This window comes from Musa acuminata, chromosome BXJ1-9 (genome assembly GCF_036884655.1).
Source record: "Musa acuminata AAA Group cultivar baxijiao chromosome BXJ1-9, Cavendish_Baxijiao_AAA, whole genome shotgun sequence".
Lineage (NCBI taxonomy): Eukaryota > Viridiplantae > Streptophyta > Magnoliopsida > Zingiberales > Musaceae > Musa > Musa acuminata.
In genome coordinates this window covers 6,199,958-6,209,427 of record NC_088335.1, presented here as the reverse complement: position 1 = coordinate 6,209,427, position 9,470 = coordinate 6,199,958, and the positions used below count along the sequence as shown (strand labels likewise).

General features: G+C 44.0%; 2 protein-coding genes across 2 annotated transcripts; one reads left to right on the top strand and one right to left on the bottom strand.

Moving 5' to 3' along the window:
* Positions 1-2,727: 2,727 nt before the first annotated feature.
* On the bottom strand, positions 2,728-9,169 carry LOC103997357 (origin of replication complex subunit 5). The gene is made up of 6 exons (XM_065082423.1): positions 8,237-9,169; positions 7,720-8,136; positions 7,303-7,615; positions 7,056-7,192; positions 5,767-6,970; positions 2,728-4,779 (listed from the first exon to the last, which is right to left on the bottom strand). The coding sequence occupies exons 1-4, from the start codon at positions 9,073-9,075 to the stop codon at positions 7,142-7,144; spliced, it is 1,620 nt and encodes a 539-aa protein (XP_064938495.1). The 5' UTR covers positions 9,076-9,169; the 3' UTR covers positions 2,728-4,779; positions 5,767-6,970; positions 7,056-7,141.
* LOC135592765 (WPP domain-containing protein 1-like) lies at positions 4,027-4,663 on the top strand. Its single transcript, XM_065082424.1, has one exon. It carries the CDS (start codon positions 4,027-4,029, stop codon positions 4,408-4,410), a length of 384 nt encoding a protein of 127 aa, XP_064938496.1. The 3' UTR covers positions 4,411-4,663.
* Positions 9,170-9,470: the final 301 nt, after the last annotated feature.

Below are 9,470 nucleotides of genomic sequence, written 5' to 3'. Positions count from 1 at the left end.
GTGTTGGGTTTTCCCAACTCGCGTGCTTTGAGCACGTTTTGCACTACGTTTCCACCATTGTGGATTTCTCGTCATGCGGGTCGGGTTATCTTGACTCACATGCCTCAAATACATTTGACCTTGCACCTCTACCGTGATGGATTTCTCTTCATGTATATCGAGTTTTTCTGACTCACGTGCCTTGGCCACATTTGGCTTGTACCTCCGTCGTAATGGATTTCTTTTTATATGGGTTGGGTTTTCCTAATTCACGTGCCTCGGTCACATTTTGCCTTGCGCCTCCGTTGTATCGGATTTTTCTTCACGCACGTCGGGTTTTCCTGACTCACACGCTTCAGACACATTTGGTCTTTGCACTTCTATCATGACAAATTTCTCTTCATAAAGATCGAGTTTTCCTAACTTGCACCTCGAGCACATTTGGTCTTGCACCTCTATAGTGATGAATTTCTCTTCACGTGGGTCGGGTTTTTCTGACTCATAAACCTCGGACATATTTGACCTTGCGTCATGACAAATTTCTCTTCATGTGGGTCGGGTTTTCCCAACTCACGTATCTTGAGCATATTTGACCTTGTGATTGTGATCCTTTATAGATATGAATCTGTATTTTTTGAAGAGGAAAGTGTTTGGCTCCTCTTCGAGCATGATGGTGGCCTCTTTGGCTCCGACCACTGTCTGTGAGCCATTGGGCTTGACTCGATCCAACCACCAAGCTAGAATTGATAAGCCAAGAAAGAAGCAAAATATTATCGTGAGGAAGATGCCTCATCCTCGAAGGGGTCGGGAACCCGAGGAGTCAATTCCCGAGAAGGAGCCTCCTACCTTCGCAACATCGATGCCTTCAAAGGGTTCTCTAAGTTCTCAGTCCTCTTCGAGAAAAAGAGGGGATAGACTAAAGCCGATGTTCAACTTATGTAAGAGCAAACCCTTGCACTTTGCGACTATACAAATAGCTGACCTGCTAGACTCAACCTTCGGAGTACCGCTACAACTAAGATGGGAGGGTTTACATGAGGAGCATAAGGTGTCGGGCGATGGCACGGTCTTAGAGCAGTACTATCGTATATCCTTATGTCCGGGGTGGTGAAATAGATTTATCATTCCCCTTCGAAGGTTTTGATCAACACTCGCTTTTGCAATAAGTACTGGTTAGTTAGGTTCACTTCACTCATCCATTCATTTTTTATTTGCAGCGCCATCACTACGTAACGGCCCTTATCGACCGTGTACATGATGTTGGCTCTATCATCCACCAACATGCCCTTGTAATCGATGATCTTCGGGAAGAGATCGAGGGGCTAAAGGAGAGAGAGAGAGGGGGGGGGGTGGGGGTTGGGGGGGGGGGTGTGGGGGGTGGGGGAGCTCTTGCTGTTGTTGCCGAGGTGGAGACTTGAGGGGCCGAGCTGGCACAACAACTTGGGGAAGTCGAACTGTGCCTCGCCAAGAACCGAAGGAAGTCCAACGCAATAACCAGGCCATAGAGGACAATTTGTTGCAGCTCACCCAAGAGCTGGATTCGATGAGGGTGTACAACTCAGAGCTTGGTGAGCAGGTTGTGACAACCAATGAGGAAGCTCGGGATCTGAGGGATGCATTGGAGGCCAAGTGACGCATAATACCGAAATATCGAGAGGAGGCGACCATCAATTACAAGGCATATGCCAGGTTTAAAAGGGGTTTACAGAGGATGAGGATCGTCTCGTATTAGTTCGGGTACCAAATTATCTTAGCTCGTTTCAAGGTGAGGTATCCCAAGCAAAAGCTCGAGGAGGACCCATTCACTGATTACCCTGAGGATCAAAAAATCTCGATGGCAGTCGAGGTGCTCTTTGACGATAGTCTTGACCTGCCACCATGTCTTAACTCCTAGCCTTTCATTGTGTTGGTATTTTGTTTTAGAGTTGTCGGGTTAGTATACTCGACTTATTCCTTATGTCGGGTGTATTTACCATATTAATCCTTTATTTTAATAGGTTGGTGTCTCATTTTGAATATAGAGAACTAATCTAATTGATGTAATTTTTCTTAAATAATAATTTTTTTCTTAATTTGTAACAGTGGTAACTTGAAGATACACTCAATAATTGGTGCCCTTAGGGAGGCCTTAGTGGTAAAACATTTTTGAATTCGTAATGTGCCACATTTTTTACAACGTCACACATTTTGTTATCACATAATGTAATACGTTCCGTCTTAGACTACATCGATAATGATTTTTCTGGTCATGAATGATAAGAAGGAAACTTATAATTATCTTTCTAGTCATAAATGACAAACAAGAAGTTTGTAATTATCTTTTTGGTCATACATAATAAGAAGGAAGCTTCGTTGTCTTCTCCTCCCTCTCTGAGCGTAACATGACAATGGCATGACGATGACGTATCAAACGACGATGTGGCATGCAAGATTCACTATGCCAGCATCGATCACAGTGAAAAATATTCTTCAAATAAAAAGTTATTCAAACAATATTTTATTAATTACAAGTAGATTTTCGAGATATATTTTATTTATCGCAGTATTTAGGAACACCAACTACAAATAAAATGTCCTTCAGACTCGTACTTTCTTTTGTTTAACGAAAACCTACTATCTAGTTAGGGTAAACCCGACCATGGTCAATTATTGCATTTACAGAGAGGTCGCGAAAGGCTTTGATCGATTATTGGGATAATGCATTAAGGGTTGATTCTAACTCCGTCGTCAATTCAAGGCTCGGAAACAGATCGATCCATCTCTTCTTTCTTTTTTTTCTTCAAAAATATCAAACTACATATTACTATAGAAATCTACAACATGCCGCAAGATGTGATGATGAGTTAGAAATATGATCAGATTTATAACTCATAAAATAAGAAGAAGAAAAAAAAACTCACAGTCCGATTCCACCACCAAGTGAGTAATCCCCTCCCTCATTCGGTGCAGCTTCCATCCCAAACTTAAAAGGTCATCTGCCTCCCAGCCATCAACATCCGGCAAAAGGAGCCACCGGACCAAACGCATTTTCCAGTACTGGATCGCAGCAAGTAACCAGCCCCTCCGGCCTCCTCCTCCGGTTTAGAAGAGCCATCCATCAGCGTAAACGCATTTTCATGGCATCCGATTTTTGACTCAAATCTGAACAAGAAAAAACCTCGGGCCATGTCGAGAACCTGCGATGAGGAAGATAGGTTCCAGAGCCGGCTGACAATAGCCCGAATAACCTCCGCCGGAGGCGGTCGGAGCAAAAAATGACCCACCAGAGAAGGCTCCCAAGGCTTATACCATTCAGAGAGTTCATCTATAGAGAAAACTGCAAACTCCTCCGTTGAGTTCTTAATTCGATCAAAACGATCCCAAGGAAAACACGAACTATCACCAGAAGAACCCGCTCGACCAGATAGTACCACCGGCGGAGACTGCAGGGGCCGAGGTTCCCGCCCCGGAAGACGGAGCAGCAGCAGTAGGAGAGGAACAAGGACCAGCATGAAGAGGAGGGCGCCCCAGAAGACGGAGCAGCAGCAGCAGCAGGAGAGGAAGAAGGACCAGCTTGAGGAGGCGGAGGATCTGAAGAGGACGATGGGGATTTTTCCCCTCTCGCCCAAGAAGGAGGAAGTCACGCGATGATAACCGATGGGGTCATCTCTATAGTTGCATAAGTAAGCTCGGATCTCTTAGCAAACCTCTCGAGCGCCTGGAAGTGGCCATGCTCCTTTCTTGTCCGGCGTTTCTTTCTCCGGATGGAGCCAGAGATCGAAGCGGAGGGGCAGACGCAGCGGGAAGACGACTTGGGCTGTTGTGGTGTTGCCGCAGTTCGATCCAGACCCAGACCGGGCTCGGTCTGGTTCGAACTGCGTCCGGATTGACCTGGACCGGACACAAGTTTGGGCTTCGATCCAGATTTGACGATCCTGACACGGCTGACTTCGATTGGGCCGACACGGTTCGGTTCCACTTCGACCCCAACACAAAAGCCGCCAGCCTTCTGACCTCGCCCCTTTTGCTTCTCCCCTCGCGTTCCGGTCGACCGCCCCCTCGCCCTCCATGGCCGAAGGCGCCGCGGCGGAGGCCAAGGGCGAAATCGAGAAGAATACGGCGGCGGGCGGCGGCTACCCGTTCCTCGTCCTCAAGATCTGGCCTCCGACGCAGCGGACGCGGGAGGCGGTGCTCCACCGCCTCGTGGAGACGCTCACCTCCCAATCTGTCCTCTCCAAGCGCTACGGCTCCCTCCCCGGAGACGAGGCCGCCGCCGTCGCCGGCACCATCGAGGAGGAGGCCTTTTCCGCCGCCTCCGCGGCGTCAGTCGGCGGCGGAGTCGACGATGACGGGATCGAGGTCCTCCACGTGTACTCCCAGGAGATCAGCCGGCGAATGGTCGAGTCTGCCAAGGCGAGGGCCGCGGCCTCCGCTGCCGCCCCCAACAGCTAAACCACCTCTGTGAGGAAACCCCGAACTCTGATCTGAATCAATGCTTGCGAGTCGGTACTCAGGGCATATTGTGTGTTTGATTGGTGTGCTTGTTGTTTCACAAGGATTGGGCTCTTCTTCCGGGTTGGATTGGTTGAATTGGCATCTATCTATGATCCATTGTGTTTGATTGATACTTGGATTTGTCATCGTTTACCATGCATGTGAAGGGTGAAGTAAATGTAATAAGCTATGAATCAATTATGTTGCATTATATTGAGATTGTTCATCAGAACTTGGCTTTGTATGATCAAGAAATGTTAATGATAGTCCAGCTATCCTTTATGATCAACGTGGAAGAATCCAGAAGGCCAATGTTGGAATCGCCCCCTGAGAACAGGATTATATTTAATCTCTACTTGACATCATATATTACGATGTTATGATGCACGAGTGCATGATCATTAACAAAATCTAATAATTTCAAAAAATAGTGGATAATATATTCCGATCTTTTTTATTCTTTTTTTCCTTTGCACTATAATTTAGATTCCTGATTTAATTTTGCTTTAAGTACACGTTTAGGCAGCCTCTTCCACCTTTATTTCAAGGTTTTAATAGTCAACTAGGTATACGTCAATTAGTCAAAAAAAAGTGCATGTTTTATCTACCCAACACGGTAATAGATCATGTGGAAGAAACTAAGAGGTCATAACTATGCATTTCCCATTTAACATGAAATAGTTGCCTTCTTCAATCAGAAGGAAAGCGTTCTTCCTACGAGTCATAAACACAGATTAATGGGAACTAGATCATGTGGAAACTACTGATACCAGATTAAGATTTGATGGAGGTATTTGCATCCTGGCTTATCATATGTTCCGTAGTAGTTCATATGCAAAAGCTAAAGCATACATCTATCTGACAGTTCTGATACCAATGATACCTTGGTTACCATATAACACAAGGAATGTTGTTACCGTCAGATTATTCCCATAACCTTTTTATGCATCTATTTTACGAGATCAGGCCAACAGATGAGTATGAGTATGCAAATTATTTAAAGCCTTGCAACAGCAGCATATGAAGATTGAGATGCATCAATCTATTCACAGGGCTTCAACAGATCACATAAACGTCTACATGGATTGAAAATTCTTGCTCATCAATGTCTGTGTAAAAAAGTGGGATCATGAAAATAAACAAGCGCTTGAATGGCAGGGCTCAGGAAAATGGCAAGACCAATTAATAAATGTCAAGGATGTTGGCAAGATAACCAGAAGAATAAGATAGCATGGTTTTTCGTAAGTGCAGATGAAAGGACTAATTTGGTACCACTGAACTAAAACTTAACATACTGCAAGTTTCTTGTCATACCTGATTAGCATGCTTTAGTCAGATGATACCTGTACTTCGATGTGCTGTTGAATGGTTTAATGGGGTTCTCCAGCTTCAAACTCCACAATTTGTAGTTAATAAGACATCCATCACAAGGGCCATTATGGCACATCATATCAAATTCCATCCCTGGAGCTCCAAATGCCATCCCCATCAGGTCTTAATGATGTGAAGATGAAATTTCTCGCAGAAGTTTGGACACTAGACTCTCCATTGATGTATCATGACTTTGAAATCAGGAACCATGCTGGTAAACTTGTGCCTGAATCGAGCTTATAGAGTAAGTAATTGCACTGGTACTATGGATGGAGGAAAGATACCGCAAAGAGATTAATAGAATGAATTGCACATCATCTTGGTTCCTCCCATTCTACATGAACCTGTCTTGATCTATGTGAAGCGGCAGCAAGTGAAGCTTTAGTAATCACTTTAACGCTCAGAAGCTTTAGGAATCAATTCAAATTCCACAAATAGAAATACGATAATCTTCTTTCTGGAGGAACCTTTGGTCTTGGCAAGCACTTCACCTTATGTAGAGATGGAGACCAAGAAAATTATCACCAGATCAGCTATTCACATCCATCAAGTCATTTCAAAGGGAAATTCTGGGTTTCTAATGTACTTGCTCAGTTGAGGATCTTCCTTTACCTTTGTCTTATCTGGCTGAAATATATATTCAAGATTGAGCTCAAAGTGTATGTCAGAAAATTATTCTCCAGAACCATCAAGTTTAAACAAGAAAAAGACAATTTCTATGAACAGCAAAATAGCAAAGATAGATACAGTTTTGTTAGATGGATAATACAAATTCTTGCATAAGATCTTCTGTACATGATTATATTCACAACAAAGATCCTTCAGTGCATCATATCCAGTACATAAAGCAGAGCATACTAAAATCCATAAAAATGTTTGAATTGACAAGATCAACTGCAACCAATATATAACAATTACACAATTCTATTCAGCATGCATAGCAACTACTTATGCAACTCCCAATTAATGAATTGTGTGTAATCCTTCATTAAGTCATCAATCCTGCTTAGACAAATTATCAGTCAGAGGTGCATATGACACATACTATGGGTGTAACTATGACATGTAAAGTAATGAAGCCCTTGAAAGATGACTCATTTCTCTAGCTTCAGAAGCTGGCTACCATTTGTCCAATTATTACCTGTAACTGGAAATGAAATAAATTTCACGTTCACATGAAAGCTAAAATAAAAATAAGAAACAAAAAGAGGAGTTATGCATATGATGCTTGCCTCTGCATTTTTATCTGATCAGGTCCCAATTCTTATATATAATATTACATTTGAGGCCGCCAAAACCATGATAGCAAATGGGAAACCTATCTTCTATATATGTACTTCGACAGTGGAAAGTTTATACTCCTTGCCACCTAGAAGGCATTTGACAAAGATTTAGCACAAGAAACATATACCGGATGGAGTAATTATGCTCAAAATCTTTTGGAGAATTCCAATGCAGCATAGTATAAGCTCACACTACCTTCAAGGCCATATCTTCGTCTATCATAGATCGATAACGTGTTGAACCTTCTAACTGGAAGTTGCCACTTTTACATATAAAATTGGCATTGCATAGAGTAGACAACTGCAATAGAACATCAGACATTAGCCAGACATTTGAACCTTCTGTCAGCACTCCATCTTCGAACTGATCTTCCTCAACGGAACAATCCATCACTGATGTGATACACTGAAATATAGCCAACAACCTCTCTAAAGGAAAGGTTCCAGGTCCCTTCATGAGAACTTCTTCTGCCATATCCTCTTGTTGGTCCAAGGACGTATGTGTGCTCCTACAAATCAACAATTAAGAACATAAGAGACCTCAAGGAGATTTTGTAGCAAGATTCAGAGTGAAAAATTAACATCATCAAGTGCTGAAAATAATTACACATACTTTCTCTTTCGCTTACGATTATTGGAACCTCCAGTAGAGTCAAACAGTGCTGCATCAAGAGTAGCTGGGTTCCTCGAAGCAAGAAATGCAGAAACGAGGAGGTATTTAGTAGAGGTTGACATATGAATATCCAACTCACTGAAAACCTCCTTCCCACATAGTTTCCTTATATGTCCCCTCTTGGAAGTACGCTCCTTGGCAACTTCAACAAGTGACCAAGGAGTAACCGTGAATATCTCATTCAGTGAAGCTGTCAAGTGTGGCTGCAGGTGATCAAATAACTTTCGCTTCATGGCCTCATCGGGAACCAGGTTCACATCAGTTAGTGGTTCACAATATTTCTTAAACAATGGGTCGAACGCAGTTGCTAGCTCATCAACACGTTTGGTAACTCTGGAAAATGGCTTCAAAACTATGCTGTTGTTCACAAAGCATTAACAGATGAATTGGGTAAATATCAAATGGGCAAAAGTTAAAACCAATAATCCATTCTACAAAATGAGATGATACGAATTACCTTAAGAAAGAAGAATATAACTTCTGATTGACTTGGTTTCTCATGAATATGGTATGGAGATCATCGACAGTGTAATCAGGGAAGTAAATGCTAATTGGCTCCACTGATCCAGTCATCGAGTAATAAGCATCAGGCATTGCCCTACTTATATAAATCAGACCGACTGCAGGAGTCTTCAACACATCGGCCATTCTGAACAGCAACGGGAGGACTTCAGATCCCTTGTCCCACGACCTGATAAGCTCCACGTTGTCGAATACCAGATAAATCATCTCACCAATTCCATCGCCGTGATGACCCTCCTTGGAGCAAGATTTCTTCTTTTCATCTCTAGGAGCAGTTATCGCCCGGGTCAGAGCATCTCTGAGAAGATTCACGAAATCGGACGCCCTCTCGCAGCGCTTGGCACTGGAATACCCATTCTCCCGACTCCTCCTATGGCACAGCAACTGGTTCAACACGGTCTCGAACAAGATCCGAGGGCTGTAACAGGATCGGCAGCTGGCGTACACAAAACGCCGGCGCAAAAGCCGGAACACGTGGAGAATCGTGATGGTCTTGCCAGTCGAAGGACCGCCGTACAGGAGGACCGGGAACATCGGGGAGTTCGGGGGCCCGATTACGCGCAAGAACTCGAGGATTTGGGATTTTCGGCCCGGGAGAAGGGCCAATAGATCGTCCGTAGACATGGGCTCCGTACAGAGTGATTCCAGAGGAGGAGGATGCGTTGGCGGTGGTAGTAGATTCGGGGTGACGAGCGAGGGTTTTAAGGGTGTGGCGGAGGAGGATCTGGTGACTCGTCGAGCAGGGGTTTGTGGGGTTCCTTCGTCGCCCGCCATGGCTGGAATCGAATCGCTCCCTTCCTCGCCTCCTCTTCTCGCGGACGCTGAAGTCGCCGATTCCCGCTAAGAGAAACCCTAAAGCACGGGGATCTTTCGGTGGCGAGGGAGGGAAAGAAACGAATACGTGGGTTTAAAACAAAATGCGTGAAATAACGGGCTTTGTGACGGTCATTATCACGGTTTCGGATTTATTAACGGGCTGAGAAGATAACGCTCGTTGCAATCCAAAATTTTCTGTTGTAGCGTCCGTTATTGTATATTTCATGATTTCAGTTCAACAATTTTAGGAAGGCGTCCCATTTTTCGATTTTTTCAGATGATCCTCTTATTTCTTGTAATATCACGAATGTCCCTCGTTGTCGTCCATCGCTCACCGCTTTCGGTGTCTATCA

Coding starts and splice junctions, on each gene's coding strand:
- LOC135592765 (XM_065082424.1), top strand. CDS start 4,027: ATGGCCGAAGGCGCCGCGGCGGAGGCCAAGGGCGAAATCGAGAAGAAT.
- LOC103997357 (XM_065082423.1), bottom strand. CDS start 9,075: ATGGCGGGCGACGAAGGAACCCCACAAACCCCTGCTCGACGAGTCACC. Junction 8,137..8,236: donor TTATATTCTTCTTTCTTAAG/GTAATTCGTATC, acceptor TGTGAACAACAG/CATAGTTTTGAAGCCATTTT. Junction 7,193..7,302: donor ACGAAGATATGGCCTTGAAG/GTAGTGTGAGCT, acceptor AATGCCTTCTAG/GTGGCAAGGAGTATAAACTT.